At 42.7% G+C, this 18,995-nt stretch overlaps 3 protein-coding genes and 1 long non-coding RNA gene across 4 annotated transcripts; all 4 read left to right on the top strand.

The window, feature by feature from the left end:
* Positions 1-1,755: 1,755 nt before the first annotated feature.
* LOC123476777 lies at positions 1,756-9,968 on the top strand. Its single transcript, XM_045179433.1, is given in 5 exon segments — positions 1,756-2,405; positions 6,948-7,037; positions 7,040-7,120; positions 7,212-7,716; positions 9,696-9,968. Coding segments are annotated over 4 exon segments (1,218 nt in total). The 5' UTR covers positions 1,756-1,813; the 3' UTR covers positions 7,667-7,716; positions 9,696-9,968.
* A 768-nt stretch (positions 9,969-10,736) lies between these two features.
* LOC123476862 lies at positions 10,737-12,221 on the top strand. The gene is made up of 3 exons (XR_006651836.1): positions 10,737-10,839; positions 11,080-11,344; positions 11,995-12,221. It is a non-coding gene; the product is annotated as an uncharacterized LOC123476862 (long non-coding RNA).
* A 37-nt stretch (positions 12,222-12,258) lies between these two features.
* Positions 12,259-14,677, top strand: LOC123477117 (glutamate receptor ionotropic, NMDA 3A-like; the record flags this gene model as incomplete). Its single annotated transcript, XM_045180537.1, is given in 6 exon segments — positions 12,259-12,315; positions 12,317-12,604; positions 12,606-12,888; positions 12,891-12,907; positions 14,250-14,383; positions 14,456-14,677. Coding segments are annotated over 6 exon segments (978 nt in total), but the record flags the coding sequence as incomplete, so codon positions are not given.
* Positions 14,678-15,626: 949 nt separating this feature from the next.
* On the top strand, positions 15,627-16,304 carry LOC123477116. The gene is made up of 2 exons (XM_045180536.1): positions 15,627-16,080; positions 16,165-16,304. Exons 1-2 carry the CDS (start codon positions 15,627-15,629, stop codon positions 16,224-16,226), a joined length of 516 nt encoding a protein of 171 aa, XP_045036471.1. The 3' UTR covers positions 16,227-16,304.
* The last annotated feature ends 2,691 nt before the right edge of the window (positions 16,305-18,995 follow it).

Raw genomic sequence — 18,995 nt, 5'->3', positions numbered from 1 at the left:
GAGCTGCAACGGGGGGGAGGAGGGGGGGCTTCTGTATTTCTGTACACACACAGAGTTGACTGATCGATTTTTCTTTCCACACAAACAGCCGTCCACACAAGCCGTTTCATAAAAATGTGTGGCGGTCCAGTTCTCTGCACGCCCTCCCCCCGCCTCCTCCCTGAGTCGCTTTATATATTTGTATTTTTTAAATTCAAAATATCCTTTGAAATTTGATTCTTTAGTCAATTATTTGTTGGGCAAACTTTTTCAAAACTTTTTTTAGATTTTATTTTATTTTTTTATTTATTTAAATTATTTTTTTTTTTTTTATAAAGAAAAGGATATGCAAATAGCCGACTACCATACAAGGAAGTTGAGCCTGATCGGCTTCTCTTTTAGATGCCTTTGGCCAATCCCTTCACCGAACGAGGAATGTACGGTACACCACTGAATGCAGTTATCGCTTTAGTTAAAAAAAAAAAAAAAAAAAAGTAAGCAGCTTGCCCCCATCATTTTTCAATTTTTAAACCATTCAAAATTGCTTCGCTTTTTATGCCGTTTTCTCTTATTTTTGCGTGACATTGGCTGAAACAAGCGACCGTCAATTGAGTCACCAAAACGCGGATACATATGGAAAAAAAAATGAAGTTAACGACCCCATCGGGAAATTCGTTTCCATCATCCAGCGCACGTGTTTTAACATCCAAGTGGAAGAAGATGATAACAGTTTAACGAACTATTTTCTCTTCTCGTTTGAGTCGACGGCAAAATAGCATCGCTATTTTTTTTTATTAATTTGTTTCTCTCCAGTCCCCCCCAAAAAAAAACAAAAAACAAAACAAAAACAAAAACAAAATGGGAATAAATTGATTCAAATTCAGGGGCGGTTAAGGGATCGAGTGGCTCACCGCAGGCGCAGCTTTCCTTTTGTGCGTTGTCACGTCAATAGCAGCAGGTGCCTTGTCGTTTTCACCTGTTTTTAACTCCGCCTTGTATTGGGACGACACCTATTCAAAGCTCATTATACAGTAGACCGTGTGGCCTGTTTTCATGACCTCCCTTCTCATGTAGGGGGGTGCAGCAGCTTCGTTTGCCATTAGCGTTTGATGGTGAGTGGGAGAAAGTCTGCGAACAGAGAGGAGCGACAAGAGGTCAGATTGCGCAGGATCCTACACCGAGAGCGAGCAGCACGCACTTTGGGTGAGATAGAACTGATCCAGCTTCAGTCGGTCTTCAGTTGTGGCTCCTTCCTTTTGCCGCTCCCGTGCCCAACCCGAGAATTTTCCCGTTTTTTTTTTTGGTTTTTTTCTTTTGTTGTTGTTGTTGTTGTTGTTCTTTCCCCTTTTTCAACTCCTCCCTGTTAGTTTCATTCTCCTTCCTCTTCCGTGTAGACTTGATTTGTTGATTGATTTATTTACTTTTGACTTTTGACAATTTTGGTTCCAATTTTTGCAAGTGCCCCGTTCAGGAAGTGGCAATTGTTGGTTGACGGATGGCCAGCAATCAGCGCGGAATAATAACGGGACACGCAGCTAAAAGTGTCACGCCTCATTTAGCCAGAACGCCTAGCGATTTCGTTGTCGTCGTCTTTATTGCGGTGGTGACTGTCCAGAATATCGGCGTCAGTGTCGTTGACGCGTGTGAAAGTCGAAAGTCGTCAGCGTTCGCAAACGTCGGCCCATGTCCCAGTGACTGACACTGTCTCTTACAATCAGCTAATTGGCTGATTGAAAGTGTGTGTCGGCAAGTGCGAGTGGAAAGAACTTTGGGAACAAGCGCCACACACCAAAATAAAGGATCGAATTCAGTGCGAGTTTTTGATGGCGTCTTGATGGCTTTTCTTTGTGATTTCATCGACGGCAACGACTCGCCAGTCGACGACGGTCATGGCATACCAACGGCTCGTTCTAATCATTTCGAAGCTGTTGTTCTTATTGGTAATGGCTACCGGCCAGCCGGAGCGAGGAGCCAGCGCAAGAGCCGGCCCTCCGTCTGTCCGTGTCCTGGCCGTATTCGACGCCAGCGAAATGGCAACAATGGAGCGCGTCATGCAGAAAACGCTGATTGCACTCAACAAGGAAAAAACGGCCTGGGCAGCCGGATGGAATCGCCAAAACAGCGGGATCGGGGCCGCTGCAGATGTCAACATCAGCACGTCGTCGGCCAGCCGAGGCAAACGCAGGAAGTGGCTGGCCGGTGGGGGACGTCTAACAGTGGACAGTGTCACGTACTCGTCGCAGTGGTGGATCAATCAAACGGCAGACGATCTCGATCGTCTCATCGTTTCTCATCGGCCCGTCGCTATCCTCGTCCTGTCAGCCGACGATTATTCCGTTTTCCGTGTCGCTCTCGCCGCCTCTTTGTTCCATGTGCCCGTCATCGGAGCGCGGGCGCAGCGCGGACTCGACGATTCCTCCTTCCGCGTAAGTTTTCCTCTTTTTTTCATTTTCTTTTAATTATTTTTTTATTTTGTTTTCCCTTTCCCATTATTAAACAGTCATTTCCATGTCGTTTTCTTGCAAATGAACTGCACGTCTAATTGACAATTTGGGGTGGGGCAATGGGTGTGGCCTGCAGACAAGGTCCTATAAGATGACACGTGCTACAGAATTTGTGGTTTTAATCTCTAATCGTCTTAATGGCTAAAGGGCGACGCTAAAGAAAACGCCAGACATGGATGCAACAGAGAGAAATGATCAAACAAAACAACAAAAAGTGGGAAGTGAAAAGAGCGCAGACAAGACACGCGTTCGAATTTTGTTCGAATTTTTTTTTTTATTACGGTGCGGCTGTTGAGCGTTCAAAAACCCGTGAAGGCGTCGGGAGTGATTTGAAGTCGTGTCTTGCGTTTTGCTTTTGATGATATTGAGACAACTGGCAATACTTTTTCGTGCATGTCTAATTATAGAAATAATCGCCATCCGAAACGCGAGTGTCGTCGACGACGCATCAATTCCTTGATGCGGCCGAATCAATGGAAATGCGGCAAAGGCGACCAATGAAAATATTTGATCGAAGAAACAAACATGGCGACTGTGCCACAGAGACAACAAAAAAAAAAGTGATGTTGATGTAATAAGCACACCAGGGTCACGGGGCTCGATGAGCAGCGGACGCGACATCAGGGTGTCCATTAGTCGGCTGAATCACGAAAAGGAAAGAAAAGAAAAAAGAATAATAATAATAATAAAAGAGGATGTCAATTTGTGATTCCTTGAAGAAGAACACACATATGTACTTGCATACACAGTCGTGATTTCATTGTCGAGTCGCACCCGCCGTATACCAGAGCGCATTTTTCGTCCCGCGCGTTCACCGATGAATGAAGCCTTCCTATTGGTGACTCTTCCTTGGGGATTCTTACGAGTGGAAACTGGTCATTTTCTCCCGACCTTCTTTTATAAGTAATGGATCTTTTTCTTTTTCTTTTTTTCTCTATCACGGACCCTCCCCCTCCCCCCTTTTTTTCTTTTTTTTTCTCAGCATTTTCCGACTCGTCGTCTGCGATTCGTTTGAAGACTTTGTGATTCTATTATTGTTGTTTCGGAGGCTTCATCAGTCTGATCGCACGGTTCAATTATTCGAAAAAAGCGACTCGTATCATCGAATTCATTTACATTTGAGATGAAATTCCAACGTAGTCCTTTTCTTTTTTGGCTATTACTTTTCAAATACTTGGTTACTGGTTATGGGCAATGCTCCATCGGCCATCCCGACTTTTGTTGACATTCCTATACCACATACGAAGGGGCTTTCATCTTGCTGACGAGACTCTTAAGCGGATGCAATAATGTACCGAAAGAATCAGTCGTTCTACTCACAAGTCTTTCTTCATTGGTCGCAGCGCATCCATCGTTTGCTGAAAATTTGTCGCATTTGCCAAATGACTTAGTGTCCGGAAAATGTTCAAATGGGGTAAGCCCCTTTTTAAAAAATCGCTCTCGCGCTCCCTTTATCAGATTCCAACACACCGCATCCGAATTGATCGATAACTCCGCCCATGGAATGAAAAGGCTCCTTTTTAAGCAACAACAAACAAAAAAAGTGAGTCGATAGAATTTTTTCTTTTTTTTTTCTTCCGTTTTTTAACGTCAAGTTATGAAACACATTGCACATCTACGGGGTTCCTTAGGCTTTGGAAAGTAATCTATTTGTGTGGGTTTTTACTTCCATCGGAAAATGGACTAGAAATGTAAAAAGGAAAAGGGTCCGATTGACGTCACTAACCACATTGAACGCAAACCCACAAAAATGTATTTAAAGGGTCCCAAAGAAATAAAAAAAGTTTTTTTGTTTTTTTTTTCTTTCCCTGCCGTCTTAGCGTTTATGAGGCACCGAATAACTATGCAACATTACCAGTCAGAAGTAGTGCGACTCCTAAATCCTAATCATGTTGGGTGGTCGTGATGCAAGGAATTTCGGTTAGGAAAGTCATGGGAAAAAAAAAAAAAAGAAACGAACGAAAAGTTTTGTCGATCCCCTTCGTCTCTTGCATGGAACTAAATGCGTTTCTTTTCTTTTCTTTTCTTTTTTTTCTTTTCAACATTTCTTTATAGGGGGCTATTTTAAAGATTACATAATAATCCTGAAATGTCTCTGTCTGCCTTGCTGGCTAATTTTCAATTCAAAGTTGGGTTTTCAATCCTTCGATAAGTAGCCGATTGATGACGAGCTTTTTACCATCAAAAAGTCTTGCAAATGTCTTTATTTTCTTAGGGGAAAGGGAAATTTCTTTTTCTTTTTCTTTTTTTTTTTTTCTTACCACATATGACGATGGTAGATACTAATAACAATAGAAGCGTGGCGAGGAAAAGAGAAAAAAAAAGAAAACGTAGACGACGCCATATCTCTCGAACGATCGATAGATTTGCCAGTCGTTATAGCAGTAAATACAAGGGCCTCTGGAAGAAGCAAATCTATCAGAGCATCTTTATATGGCGGCGACGCATTATTTTTTGTTTGTTTTATTTTTTGTTATATATCTTCATAGTTATGTCTGTATTTTTTATGATTCATACAACATGATTATTTATCAGCATTTCGAAATGTTATGAGATCAAAACAATTGGACGTCAATGTTTATCCAATGTAGATATCCAACGGGACACACACGCGCACAAATTCATCGTTGGACGGCTCTTAAAAAAAAAGAATAATAAAAGAAAAGTCATTTAAGAAAAAACTAAAAAATAATAGAAAGGAATACGTTCCGCGTACACATATTCACCGGATGTAACATACTGGATCTTGGATGAGCTTGTCGATCCTGGGCCAAGATAGCGACTGATCGATGGCTTTCTTCCTCCGTTTGTGCTTTATCTACGTCCCTCTCGATCATAAATTACATGGCCGATGTCAAGAACGCACTTGACGTTCATAAAACAAAGAGACGATGATAAAAACAGCAGGTATCATCAGCCAAAGTGAGAAAACGAATGTTACTTGCAACAAAGTGGGTTTTTCTCTTGTCCTTGTTTTGCTCTAACTCCTCCCCTCCACACACACACACACACACACACACACACAAAATCGAAAATGTTTGAGATTTAGCGAAATACGGATCATTTCCTGTTGCTCATCCACCGTAAATCTCTCGGTTGTGCCTCATTTTGATGGAGAAAAAAATAAATGTACAAAATGTCATCGACACCGAACGTGCAAGACTTCCTGTCGAGCTTATTTTCCTCCATCTACCCCCCCCCCTCCCCTTTTTTCTGATTGATTCATTTTCAGTGAGGCGCGATCGTGTACTGGAAATGCATCCGAAACTTGCAACTCACAAATATTTAAAAAAGAAAAAAAAAAAAGAAAGGTCTTCGTTCGTTTTGCAGTTGATATAAAGGGACGGCGTGTGTGACATGGAACGGGGTTTATTATTGCCGAATGCAAACAAGAAATGTAATCGATATAATTCTATTCGGATTTTTTAAAATGTGAATTCCAAGTCTCGCGCGAACAGTTGCCATCGGTCGTAGAGGAGAACTAAACTAGTTTTTTTTTCTTCTTCTTTTTCGCGAACGGGATTTGAAAATTAGAGCCATGACGTTCATCCCCTGTTAGTTGGATCGATAACGGGGCGACGGACTGATGGATAGTAGATGGCTCTATAACTCGTTATCGGGTAAAAGAAGAAAAGGAAAAGAAGAAAGCTTTGTATCTCTTCTAAAAGCTGTACACAGAAGAAGCAAAGGAAAAAGAAAGAAAATAAAAAAAAGCTTTAAGGCTGCCCCATTTTCTTCATTCTCCCGTTGCTGCTTCCGTCAAGCCCCGCAAGGCTTTCCGCTGAGATGCAGTCGAATAATAATAATAATAATAATAATAATAAAAATAATAATAATAATAATACTAACACGGTTCCCAAAAATAAATGTTGTCTGATTAATTTTTAGACTAGTTTTATTTGTGTCTGTGCGATTCAACGATTAACAAGATTGGAAACTATTTTTTGAATTCGGATGCAAAAAGGTGGCCAGGATGTGCATATTAATTCGATCGTTACGAAACATTGTATCCTCGATTTCAGCCAGGGATTTCAGGCCGAAAATAATGAAGCGAACTTGGGGCGTGATGCAATAATTGAATGACGGGTCGCAAAAAACAAAACAAACTAAATGAGTAGAATTTGATCTCTGGCTTTGACTGTGTTGTCTTTGATGAATCTCGCAAGAAAAGAGCACGGTGAAGTAGGAGATGTGGGGAGGGAGCGATGGAGGGAGGGAGTATTGATCTCCCTGGGTGGTGGTTGTTCCATTAGGAAGCAACGAGAGATTGCATCAAAACTCTCTTTGACGTTCACACAAGCCGTTCCGCTTGATGTTTTCAAAGCTAACGGACAAGTCCGCACCGCACACTGTAAAACGGCACTATTTATTTATTTATTTTTTTTAAAAAGATCGACATTGAGAATGCCTCCTTTTAGTCTATGCTAATTGATTGATTTGATCATTTGTTTTTCTCTTCTGCAGGGAGTTTCACCGTTTTACGTCGGTCTCAATCCTGGTCCCCATCATTTGGCTTCCGCTCTTCACCACCTGCTACTGGCCAACAATTGGCTACCCTGACGCTGATTGTCGACGATTCACTGGATGCCCAGAAGATCCGGCAAGTCGTTCAACGACATCCGTCCAACGTCGACAAGGTAAAATTGTCAAACTGTTCCCTCGAAATCTACGTTTAAAAATAAACAAATAAATAAATAAATAAATAAATAATAATAATAACAAATCCAGGTGATGGTGGTGACGGTGAACAGGGGCTCAGCTCCACACCGGATCCTTGCCCAGCTGAGCGGTATCCAGCAAACGACATCACTGGTGATCGCCTTCTGCTGCGAGCCTCGTCTAGCGTCGCTCATTTTTCGCGAAGCTCGACGACTCAACATGCTCAACGGCGATTGGGTGTGGCTAGCCTTGGAGCAGGCCGTCTCGGACTTCCATCACCACTGGACGGATGGCTATTCACCGGCTGCGGCTGGACGATTGCCATCCGGCGGATGGACGGCCGATGGACAAGACGACGAAGACGACTGGCCACTTGGCTTGCTCGGCCTCGTTTCTCAGCAACCGCTACGCCTGACCAAGCACACGATGAAAGGCTCGCTGGCCATCATCCATTCGTCCATCAGGGCCAGTCTGGCCGTCCATCAGCTGCAAACGTGGCTGGATTCGTGGACGAACGAGACTAGCGCCACTCATCCCACATCCAACGACTGCAAGTGGCTAAAAAAATGGACAGGTACTTGACAATTGACTCAGGACAATCATCGACAAAAGGGACACAATGGCATGATGTTGAAAGGCGAATAACAATCACTTTGCTCTCATCCTTTCGTCAACTGTGTGTGTCTGTGTGTATGTGTAGAATTCCTTTTTTCGCTCTGTCTATTAACCTGATTGGACTGCATAGTCTGCGCGCAAAAAGGAAGAGCAACACAAAAAAGGAGGGGGGAGGGGGGAATTCTGTTTTTGTTTTTTTTCTTTTGCCTCTCGCATTTTTGTGGATTGCTTTTGGCTTCGTTCATTCATTGCCAGTCCAATATATTTTCGTTTACAACTGGTCTGGGTCTATAGATGGCCCAGACGATTCGTGCCCTCCCATCAATATAGTAGCTTGCTAGATCTAGATGAAAATTGGCCTGGTCTGTTTGTTTTTCTTTTTTTTTTTGTTGTTTTTGTTTTTCCCTGGACATGAGCGGAACAAGGGGGAGGGGGACTGAACAACGGGACCAAGCATTTTTAGTAGAAAAGAAAAAGGGGTGTTTAGATTATTCAGCAGTAAGGTCATCACGCAAGTTAAGAATTATTAATAAAACACAAGTGAATTTAAAAGAAAAAAGATGGACGATTCAATCTACGTTGTATTATTATTATGCAATCATGCGAACAACTATTTGTGAGTTTGTTCGTGAGTTGACTCACGATTTTCTTGAAAAGTGTGGGTGGGGGTAACCCCCAAAAAAAAAAAAAGAAGAAGAGGGTTGCTGGTGATGGTGATGGCAGTAGAATATTAAGGGAGAGATAAAGAAAAATCTTTCTCAGTGTGTGTGTGCGTGCGTGCTCTATGAGTAGGCCTACACACATACAGACACGGAAAAATTCTAGCTCGGGCGGGCGGATCAATAGCTTCTTCTTCTTCTCTACTCACTTTTCTCGTCTCCTGCAGGGGCGTGCAAAGGAAGGCGGATGGTTTTTCCGGGGAAAAAAATAAAAGGAAAATAAAACAAAACAGAACATGCCAGACCCTTAAGAAGATGTTGATGTATAGTCTATTTATATAGAGCTAAGATTCTCTATTATGCGTATTGACGTACCGAAAAAATGTAAGCTTTTCAAACAAAATCCTTCTTTCTTTGCCATAAGAAGAACACCAGATTGCGAATGATAATTTAAAAAATCGAACGGAAAATTAATTGTACTCTGAAAATCAAATTTCTCATTTTTTTGTTTTGGGAGGGGGGGTTCCAATTGTAAATAAAAATGATTACGTTCTTTACTATTAGAAATAAAGTCGCCAGTTATCTAATGATTCTATTAACTAATTGTTTCTCTAATTGAAAAAAACAAACAAAACAAAACAAAACAAAAAAAACTGTGTCTTACGTAAAACCCAGTCGCTAATATTTCATAGTTTTCATCCGTCCGAACTTCCGAGAACGTTTCACCGTTTGTAAAAGATTGAAGGGTAGCGGTGTGTTGCGTCCTCTTTGTGTCGTTTTGTTTCGCTGTTTTTATCGTTCCGGCAGTTCGTTCTATCAAAAGAGGAAGAAGCCAAGCGGAAGAAGGTGGGCCCTGTGGTGGACAATCCCCGTTTTAAGCTGGCCCTTGAGAGAGAAAGAGAGAGAGAGAAAGAAAAAAAAGGAGGGATTGCGCTAAAGTGTGTGTGTGTGTGTGTGTGTGTCTACAGTGTCTACAGTGTCGCCAAGTAAGAAGAATAGCATGTGAAAAGACGATGTTCCAGCAAAAAGCGGAAGAGGAGCGATGGGCGTTGTCTTTCTGGAGTTTTTCTTTGAAAACAGCCAAGCAAGACAATCCTGCAGATACACAAGACAAACTCGATTGTGTTTTGTTTTTATTGTGTTGTTTTTGTTTTGGGCGTTGCCATGTTGATTTATTACATCTAAAGTCTTTAAGGTTTCATTTTCTTTTTTATTTATTTTGCGGAGCCGGAGAGGTTATTTTGTTCTTTCCTCCTTTTCTCTCTCTTTCTTTTGATAGCGAGATCCGATGGCGAGTGAAAGAGGCGCTGGCTGGCCGACTGACTTACGACGGAGGCGGTAAAATCGACTGTGCTCTGAGAGCCAACTTTGACGTCATCAATCTCGTCCCGGCCGGACCTTTCTATCCGAAGAGCAGCGCCAGTAATACGAATGGCGTCGGCGCCAAATCGACCAAGACATCAGCATCCTCTTCTTCTACTTCCTTGACTTTGACGAGACGGCGAAGACACTCCTCCTCAACATCCGACAAACATTTTGGCAACGCCACAGCACCACCTCGCCGTCGGTCAGTTATGTTTTGATGACGCATTTCTTATTTATTTCGCTGCTTAAATTTAGCAAATAGATAGCGCAAGTATATCTAACCAAATGGCCAGCCCGTGTTGACGTGCCAATCGGCGGGTGGAGCGCCATCGATTCAATATCTACGCAAATCAGAAGCTCGCAAACATTTCCCCAACTGGCCAAGAGCCTTTTTCTTTTCTTTTTTTTGTGATCCAGGCAAACACCAAATCGTTTTGTGTGTATGTGTGTGTGTGTGTGTGTGTGTGTCTCTTAATATTCCACGCACATAGACGAGACGCTTGTGGGCATTGATAGAGCGCAAAACTTTTTCTGTATCGCTATTTGCCAGGGCGCATCACGCATCCAGAAGATGTTTGTTGATGAGTTCTCGCAAGCGATACACAACCAGCGAAATTCTGTTCGGCCAAAAATGGGCAAAAATCAGACGGTTTTTCTTTGTGCAATGATAGAAGTGAATGATTGGTATATCACGCTCCTTTTTGGCCGGACGATGGGCAGCAAGAAGCTGCAAACAGCCTAATGGGAATTGTATTTACATATGTGAGATACGCAGCCTTGAAGGGATCCGCTAGTTGCTGGATGGCGAAATGAAAAACAGCCGGATATTACAAGAAAGACAAGCAGAATAATCCATGCGCAATGAGAGCGACGCTGAGGAGTTTGCGTGCCGATATCAGTCTTCGAATCCATCACCCCATCCAGCAAGGAAAAAAATCTAAAAATAAAAAGACGAATCAAATGTTTTCCTCTTTGCTGTGGGTCTGTGTTTGGTTGCAAACGCAGCACTCGCATCCGTCATGGATGTCTTGGATATATCGTAAAACAGCCGACGGACCGTACGAAATTTTTATGTATCAATGGCACTTGAAAAGTCCCTAGACCCTCTAAAGATCCTGATGGATGGATTTTTCGTATCTCTTCCATCTCTTTTTTTTCTTTTTTTCTTTTTTCTTTTTTCTTTTTTCTTTCTTCTTTGGCGGGTCAGGAAATTCCGCTCTGTTTTTTTTTTTGTTTTTTTGAAGGAACATTTAAATTCTCTTTGTTTACGGATCTCCATTTGTTTTGGGAAAAAAAAGGAATTGTTGGATGAAGACGATGAAGATTTGCAGGATGAAGAATATCCATCGGCGGCTGAGGAAACCAACGCCGCTGGATATGCCGATGAATTGGATGCTGACCAAGACGATTCGGATGGACGAAACAACGGCCAGCCTGTCGTCATATCAACGGGCGCTGATGATGCAAGTCTTTTAAACGAACCTATCGCAGCCAAAGATCCTCTCCGTCCGCCCATTTGGCAATCAGTTGGCAACGTCTCTGGCCAGGCCGTCACGTTCAAAGGTCTGTACCAAAAAAAAAACATTGGTTTGTTTACTTTCTTCTTCTCCTTTTCTTTTTTCAAACTAAGCAATAATAATAGTAAAACAAAATAAAAATAAAAAAATAAAAAATAAGTAAATCCAGCTAACAACGTTCGGTTTACTATGAGAGATGCGCCGTTTGTTGGTTCTTTTTTGTTGTTGTTGATGTTTGAACATTGCGAAAACTGGCTGACCGTTACCCAATCACCGTATGGCTCCGGGGCTTCTTTGATGGCTCCTGATGTCATTTTAGCTGGTAAATGGCACTCGACTCTTGTGAGAGAGTCAGAAAATCTCTGTGATAAAAGCCGTGCTTTGCCCCCTTCCCCTCCACTTCACTCTGCGACGAGTGTGTAAGATACAGTTGTGTTCCAAAGTCAACGAGGGGAGGAGCTCTCAGGAGCTTGGAGCCAAGTTAGCTTGAGCTCAAAGGCTCATTCTATTAGTTTGTGCCTGCCTGTTTTTAACCGTACCTGAAATGTAGGCAAGTTAACTTATTCGAAAGACGTGGTTTCCACCCTAGAATATCAGATAGAGTCCGGATAACTACGTAACAGCAGTGGTCCGCTATAGCGTGGCTGTTAAAAAAACCATGTTCTTAAATTGGGTTATTACAATTTTGAATTGCAGGAGTTCAGTGGCCTGGCGGAGGTTTGGCCGGCCCTCGTTCGCACAGCCGACGGGTGTACCGTGTGGCCACCATTTTCTCGCCGCCTTTCGTCATGGAGACGGAAGTGTTCAAGGAGGACGACGAAGAAGAAGAGGAGCAGCGTTGCCTGACTGGCGTGCCTTGCTTGCGGGTGACCACCGGTCAGAAAGACGAGCTGGCCCGCATTTTTTGCGCGACTACGAAGGCGCCCAGCTGCAAAGGGCCGCTCCTACAATCTGACGTGTTGCTACGGCTACTCGATCGACTTGATGGAGAACGTGGCCAGCGATTTGGATGTGAAATTTCGAAGTGTACGTCGTCGCCGACGGGCAGTGCGGCAGTGCTAAACGGCAGGCCGGCAACGACGGCAAGTGGGACGGCATTGTAGCCGATTTGCGTTCAGGGGCTGCCCATTTGAGCTTCGCTCCTCTGAGCGTGACGTCCGCCAGGAGCGAAGCCATCGATTTCTCGATTCCTTACTTCTATTCGGGGCTGTCCATCTTGCAGGCCAGCAAGATCAACAACGATGATGTCCCTCTGCTGGCCTTCCTCAAACCTTTCCGTCCCGATCTGTGGATCGGCATCTTCGTCCAGTCTCAATCTGACAGCGCTGGCCGTGGCCATCTACGAGTGGCTCAGTCCGTTCGGTCTCAATCCGTGGGGTCGACAGCGGACGAAAAACTTTAGCCTTGCCTCCGCCCTTTGGGTCATGTGGGGCCTCCTCTTCAGCCACTTGGTGGCCTTTAAGGCACCCAAATCGTGGCCCAACAAGTTCCTCATCAACGTCTGGGGCGGATTCAGCGTCATCTTCTTGGCCAGCTACACGGCCAACATTGCCGCTCTCTTCGCTGGCGTCTTCTCCGAAACGGCTGTCACCAATTTCACGATCCTCGCGTGAGTGCCTCCCCCACCCCACTTTTTTGTTTTTTGTTTTTTGTCTCTTGTTTTTGTTTTTGTTTTCTTTCTTTCTATTCATGCCGGAAATTTAATACCAGCCGCAACTGCCATCCGTCAAACGGTGGATAAAGTCAAGCTAAACAATCAGTTAGAAGTGAAGATTAGCTTTGATGGTGTGTAGGGCGGACGTGGAGCGGAAACAGGGCCAGTAACAAGATGGATCATATGAAAGCTTTTCTCTCTGGTCCATGCGAAAACATATAGAAAATGACGAGCGTACAAGCGAAAGAGAAATCTGGCGAAAAGACGATTGAAAACAAAACGAAAAATGATAAAAGAAAACCATAGTGTCGTATACTAATAAACACCAGAGATTTAGCGCCGGCTGATGATATCGATTGACAAGGCAAGCCATTTTTGATTGGTTTCTCTTCATCATATTGCCCGTCCTGTGTTATCCGTCTGTCCTCGTTGATCCCACGGAACAAAGCCCACCCCAAAACACACTTCTTTTTATTGTTTTTGTTTTTATTATTATTTTATTTATTTTTGTTTTGTTTATTCCACAGCCAAAAGGGCAGGATTGCTTATACCATCTTGGTGTGGGATTTGTATTTCTGACATCCAATCACGGGGGAAGGCAGGCCGTAACGATCCCATGTCCGGAAAAATCTTAGTTAATAAGACTCTTGTGATTAATGAGACAACGACCATTTTTAAGTTTAGTTTAGTTTTTTTGTTCACTTTCTCTTTACCAAAAGACAAGGGTGAGTTCAGAATAATTAAAATTTCATCTTTAAAAAAAAACGCCTCTAGAACTCACAATAATTCGAATAATCTTTCTTAAAAATCGAATAATCTTCTTTAAAAATAATTAGCGAGAAAAAGAAAAGTCACACGCCTCCATTTCGTGTTTCTTTTTTTTTTTGTTGTTTTGTACCATTAACTTTGTTCATAGACATGATTTTAAAAAATAAAAATAAAAAAGTTCAAAGCGTTTCTATGGTTCGCCAATGCGCACTCTAGTGTCTCATTGGATCATTGATTCGCTGCGAGAACTGCTGTGTATTAATAGGTTGTCGATGTGCGATGTTTCAGCAACCGTTTTCATAAACTTATCACGCTGCGTGCGTGTGTGTGTAGGCGGACGATATCAGAGTGTAAAGGCTATTACATGTCGTGGAAAACGCGCTATGAAATAAGAGGTCAGGGCAGGTCGTTTAAAAGATTTGCGCACTTGCCGTGTCGTCGTTTTGAAAATGGCGCCGTTCGCTCGATTGCGTTTCCGATTACATCATCTTGCAATAAATCAAGTCATTTTTGAAAACTTGGAAAATAGTTGCTGAGCCAAAAAGTGGGTACCACGCGCAGCTCGGCTGCCCAGCATTACGCCCAGAAAACGAATCGTGGATTGGCTGAGCATTTGGAACGGTTTACCGTGCCCAACCTGGAAGAAGGCATCGCCCGACTGAGGTGAAACGAATTTGGATTCAATCCCTTTCACTTTGGCGATTTTCTGTTAACATTGTGCCTATTGTTGGACAGAGACGGACGGCTGGATCTGCTCATCGGCGACACGCCCATACTGGATTATTATCGCGCCAATGATCCCGGCTGCACGTTGCGAACGGTCGACGTCATCGAGGAGGACAATTACGCCGTTGGCATGACCAAAGGGCTACGATTGCAGGTAAAATGTCACACTCGTGTTATAGACGCTGCAATCACCGTAACAAAAAAATAAATATCTATAAAAAAGAATCATAAAAAGAATCAAGATGCCAATCAAAAGATTGGTCAAACGGTCTACCGCACGAATCGATGCCGTTATGTTGGCCGGATTGTGGAAGTCCTATGTTTATAACGTCATCTACGAAGCAAAGGCTTCCTGATTTATATCCCTCTCCGTAATCGGCGGGAAACTAGGGGACACACACACAAAAAAAAGATAAGGAGGTTGTTGTTGGGTGGGGTTGTTGGGAAGCGATCGATGGGATCTTTATTACACAATACTGTGCGACTGTTGTAACGATTTCTCTCTTTGCTTTGAAATATAAAAAAAAACAAAAAAAAAAAAAGAGAGCATTTCGTCTTTGATTTCCATTATTCAACATCCGGCTACATGGATGAATTGAGGCAAGGCAAGTGGTACAGTTCACTGCCTTGCTCGCGTTCGGCTCGGCACGACGCTTACCGACCTCAACCGCTGGGCGTGTCGGCTGTGGCGGGTGTTTTCATCCTTTTAGGATTCGGTATCCTCGGTGGATGTCTGATTCTCGTCCTGGAGCATCTCGTCTACAAGTTCGCCCTGCCCGTTCTACGTCGACAGCATAAAGGCACCATCTGGCGGTCGCCAAACATGATGTTTTTTAGTCAAGTAATTTGCTTTCATAACATTTTTCTAATACAAATCTCGATACAAATTCGTTGTTTTTTGTTTTGTTTCATTTTTTTAATGTACATATATTTAGAAACTTTATCGATTCATCAACTGTCGTTGAACTGCTATCGCCTCATCACGCAGCCAAAGAATTGATGCACGTTTGCGTCAGGGTCAGATCACGTCGCTGTTCCAGAAAAGCGTCAAAAGGGTAAAACTATTTTAAAACGTTTTAACAAATTGGATGAAACTAACGAATCGAATTGAAAAACGATCGAATCAGAAGGAAAATGAACAGAAACGTAGGCGTAAAAGTAAAGCCCAATTTTTTCGGAAATGATACGCGAGGTGCGTCGCTATCAGCAGGAAGAGAAAGAAACGGAAGTCGCCGACGATGAAGAGGATGAAGAAGAATACGACCACCATCACAGGAGTGGTGGACGAAGAAGACGGGCGAAAGGTCTGGCCGACGATGACGAAGAAGAGAAGAGGCCGCAATTTGCACCTCCGCCTCCAGCTGATTATGGAGACGATTGCGGAGACGATTCGACGAGCGTCGTCGTCGTTGTTGCCGGACAAAACAAAACGCCTTCCAGCGATGATATCGCCGTCTACAACACTCAGATGCCTATCGTAACCGATTCGCGGTTCACCGTTGATCCTCCATTACCATCCAGATCGTCGGATAGCGAAAGGAAATGGAAAATGCAAATGGCTCAGAGGCGTCGATCGTTTAGCGCTGACGCTCTGTGTGAACCTGCCCACATCCATCAACAAAGACGTCGTCAAGGTGGTTTTATCAATTTCGTTCGTGCACACTAAACCAGTTTACCCCTTTATAATTTTGTCTTTGTTTTTTTTGAATGGCGCAAAGGTGTGAGATTTGCCGAGATAGTCCGAGTAGCAGTAGCAACAACAGTAGCGAGCAGAGTCTAAGCCAATTGGAAGATGGCGTTGCCGGCGCTTCTGCTGGATGGGACAATAGCGAAGACAATTCGTCTTTGCTCTGCTCCAGTGGACAAGGCGACGTTGAACAAGCTGACCAAGAAGACTTGCTCCTCTTGTGGCAAGCTGCCGAATCTGATTGGTTGGCCAAAGTGCGAGCGTTACGCAAACAGAGGGACATTCTTCAGCTGCGCTATCAGCACGCCAAAGCCGTCAGTCAAGTAGCCAATCCTTATCAGGCTCCACCAACACCTCCACTCCCCCACCATGAAGTTTTAAAGGTGGGGAAATATAAAGAAATCCACTAACCATATGCAAACAACGAATAACCACACAACATTTGCTTAGCACCCCTTTTACTCCTTCCCGAATTGGTTTTGTCCCTTTCAAACGGCCTGCATTGATGAAGCAGTATAGTTAGTTAATACTGTAACAAAAAAAAAAAAACAAAAAAAAAAAAAGACAAAAAACAAAACAACAAAAATTATTACCCTTTACATAATAACATTAGTTCACTTTAAATATAGGAATAGAAGATTAAATAACAACAATTCTGTAGGCTAAAATAATTGAAAGGAAAAGAATATTGGTTTTCTTTTTCTTTGCCAGTTCATCCTTCTAGTTCATAATTCCAGTAGCTTAATGACACATTATGGCAGTTGTATAAAATTAATTTTGAACGCATGTTTATATCTATTTATTGGACGTCGATTCAGCGGGCAAAGTTTTTTTATTGTTGGTTATTGTAATCTAATAGAAGAAACGGAACGTGTGCGTGGGTGATTGAGTGCCTGTCTGTGTGTTACATGCAGTTAAGATTGTTGGACATGGAGAGACAGTGAGTGCCTCTTGTTTCTCTAGATATGTTGGAACGCGCTCCTCCTTTTCCTTATAATGTCCCTATAATTTTATTTGACGAAAAATCGATAACTTGGTCTAGCTTCTCTTGCCGAGGGCACTAAATACAACCCCCCCCCAAAAAAAAATAACAAAAAATTTAAAAGGAAAAAAAAAAATTAAATTTGCAATATTTTGGACGAGCTTCAGACGCTCCTTTGATCTCAGTCTATTTAAAGGACTTATTTATAGTACGTTTAAACCTATTAATAATAATAATGACGATATGCACTGAATAACAGACGACAAGTAAATTCGATCCGACGTATTGAACTTGTACATTTGCAAACATTAACAGAAAATAAGGCAATTTGAATATACTAACAATAAAAAAAAAAGAAAAAAGAAAAAGAAAGCGTTCGTGTGAATTACTGATCTGGGATGATGTCTAATGGGGTAGTGCTCGTATGAAATGAAATAGTAATAGGATCAATCAGACATCTTATTGAGTATTCAACACATGCCGGGCGTAAAACCCCGGACTGGGAATTTCTGCCAGCCGTTGCCTTGCACGCAGCTTTCGCTTGATTTTTGCGTACTTTTTTTGTTTTTAAATGAGCGTACGTGATGTAATCAACTATTGAATTAGTTAAACAGAGGGGGAAATGATACGGAATTTCTCTGCTATCCTTTAACGACAGTTCACTATGCAAAAACTACACTTTGCTCGAGGGCTTTCGGCTGAATGGGGTAAATCTTCTTGTCAATTTTGGCAAAACAAAAGCTGAAAAATAACGAGGGGTTACAATCTCTTCGCACTAACTGAGCTGAAAGGCATTGATTTTCCTATTCAGTTGCCAAGGATGACTGCATTGCCAGCGGAATTCTAAACCGCATCGCAAGATGCACATCAATTAAGCCAATGGTTTATGCCGCAGCACATCGCCACGCCTTTCTTACTTTGAACATTCCGCGATATATGAAACTCGATCTTGTGTACATACAAAAAAGATAGCGTGAGGCGACTTTGATGGCCATCTAGGCGATGCTTTCAGGTTCCTGAGTGCGAAAGTTCGAAATTCTCACGATCGATATTTGCGTACGTGGAACCAGCCTTGCAGGCACCTACCCGCAATCTCATCAGATCTGGTGGGTAAATATGGCTGCACAAAAACGAAATAAAAATAATACAAAAGTTTGCTATCCCTGAGCTTTTGAAATTGTTTGGTTTGCCTGCACAGTAGTGGCATTCGGGACTCTTTTTCTTTTCACGCTTGACGGTCTACGCGGGAATTTGTTCCCGCCAAGTACCAGTCAAAGCAGGGCGCTAAAGGTGTAAAGCATCTTCGAAAAAAAAAATCTTTTTATGTATTACAAGAGTGACGTCCAGTGTTATTACATTTTTCTTTTTTTTCTTTTGTTTTGCTTTCTTAGGTTTTTTTTTTTTTATAAAGTTAATCCAAAATGGATGTTGACGGCTGATTTTGGTGAACCTCCCAAGCCCCCTTCTGCTTACCCGTGCGGATTATGGAAGGTGGCGCGGATAACTAAGCTAAATACAAATTTTCTTTTTTTCGACAGGCTAAACGTGAGGTTTGAGCCAAAGGCAGAATAACGTGAAACCCAAAACGCAAACAAAATCCGGTTACAATTTTTCGTTTGAAATGAAAATACTTGTTTTAATCCGAATTTCTTGTATTCAATCGTCACGATGGCCGATAGTAAAATTTAAAGTTCCGTACTTTTGTCTGGTATGACATAAAACAAACCATTTCTCCACAACATAATGAGACCACTAATTGTAAATCCCAGCACCACAAAGAAGCGATAACCACAACTCACTGGTCCCATTCATGATCGTTCCTTCTCCCTGCCAGCGGGTTGTAGCCGGAGGCGACTTAACGAAAAGTGATTTTAAAAGGT

This window comes from Daphnia magna, linkage group LG10 (assembly GCF_020631705.1).
Source record: "Daphnia magna isolate NIES linkage group LG10, ASM2063170v1.1, whole genome shotgun sequence".
NCBI classification, from domain to species: domain Eukaryota; kingdom Metazoa; phylum Arthropoda; class Branchiopoda; order Diplostraca; family Daphniidae; genus Daphnia; species Daphnia magna.
The sequence above is the reverse complement of the archived record's forward strand: the minus strand, read 5'-3'. Positions and strand labels throughout refer to the sequence as shown.

What these genes read in the sequence shown, in the direction of transcription:
- LOC123477116 (XM_045180536.1), top strand. Translation starts at nt 15,627, where the DNA reads ATGATACGCGAGGTGCGTCGCTATCAGCAGGAAGAGAAAGAAACGGAA. An exon ending in TCAACAAAGACGTCGTCAAG is followed by an intron (nt 16,081 to 16,164) that starts GTGGTTTTATCA and finishes AATGGCGCAAAG; the next exon opens with GTGTGAGATTTGCCGAGATA.